This window comes from Colobus angolensis, unplaced genomic scaffold, assembly GCF_000951035.1.
Source record: "Colobus angolensis palliatus isolate OR3802 unplaced genomic scaffold, Cang.pa_1.0 Scaffold336, whole genome shotgun sequence".
NCBI classification, from domain to species: Eukaryota; Metazoa; Chordata; class Mammalia; order Primates; family Cercopithecidae; genus Colobus; species Colobus angolensis.
Window position 1 is genome coordinate 597149 of NW_012116666.1, and position 396 is coordinate 597544.

At 68.2% G+C, this 396-nt stretch overlaps 1 protein-coding gene across 3 annotated transcripts in view; it reads right to left on the minus strand.

The window, feature by feature from the left end:
• Positions 1–389, minus strand: part of PYGB (phosphorylase, glycogen; brain) — a 60003-nt gene extending 59614 nt beyond the window's left edge. For 2 of the 3 annotated variants that reach the window (XM_011952175.1, XM_011952174.1), the window contains exon 1: positions 51–373. In XM_011952175.1, coding sequence (XP_011807565.1) covers positions 51–293 — 243 coding nt within the window. In that variant the 5' untranslated portion in view covers positions 294–373. Of the gene's footprint in view, positions 1–50 lie in introns of all 3 variants that reach the window. The other variant, XM_011952172.1, reaches the window with a different exon arrangement.
• Positions 390–396: the final 7 nt, after the last annotated feature.

Sequence of the window (396 nt, forward strand, 5' to 3'; positions counted from 1 at the left end):
CTGGCGCCCTTTCAGCGGGCCCGGGAGCAGAGGGCAGGGCAGCTCCTCACCTTGGGGTCGCGCTCGTAGTAGTGCTGCTGCGTGCGGATCCAACGGCCCACCAGGTGGTCGCGCACCGTGTGCGCCAGCGCGAAGAAGTAGTCGCGGGGCGTGGCCACATTGCGGTCCTTGACCAGCGTGAAGTGCAAGTGCCGGTTGAAGCTCTTCCGCACCTCGGCCACGTCGCCTAGCCCCGCCAGGCCGCGCACGCTGATCTGCTTCCGCTTCTCGCTGTCCGTCAGCGGCTTCGCCATCGCGCAGGCCGAGGCGGAGGAAAAGAGATGGAGAAGGAAAGCGGCGGGACACCAGAGCGCCTGGATGGTGCAGCTGCTCTGGCGCCCGGCACTGCGGATCTGG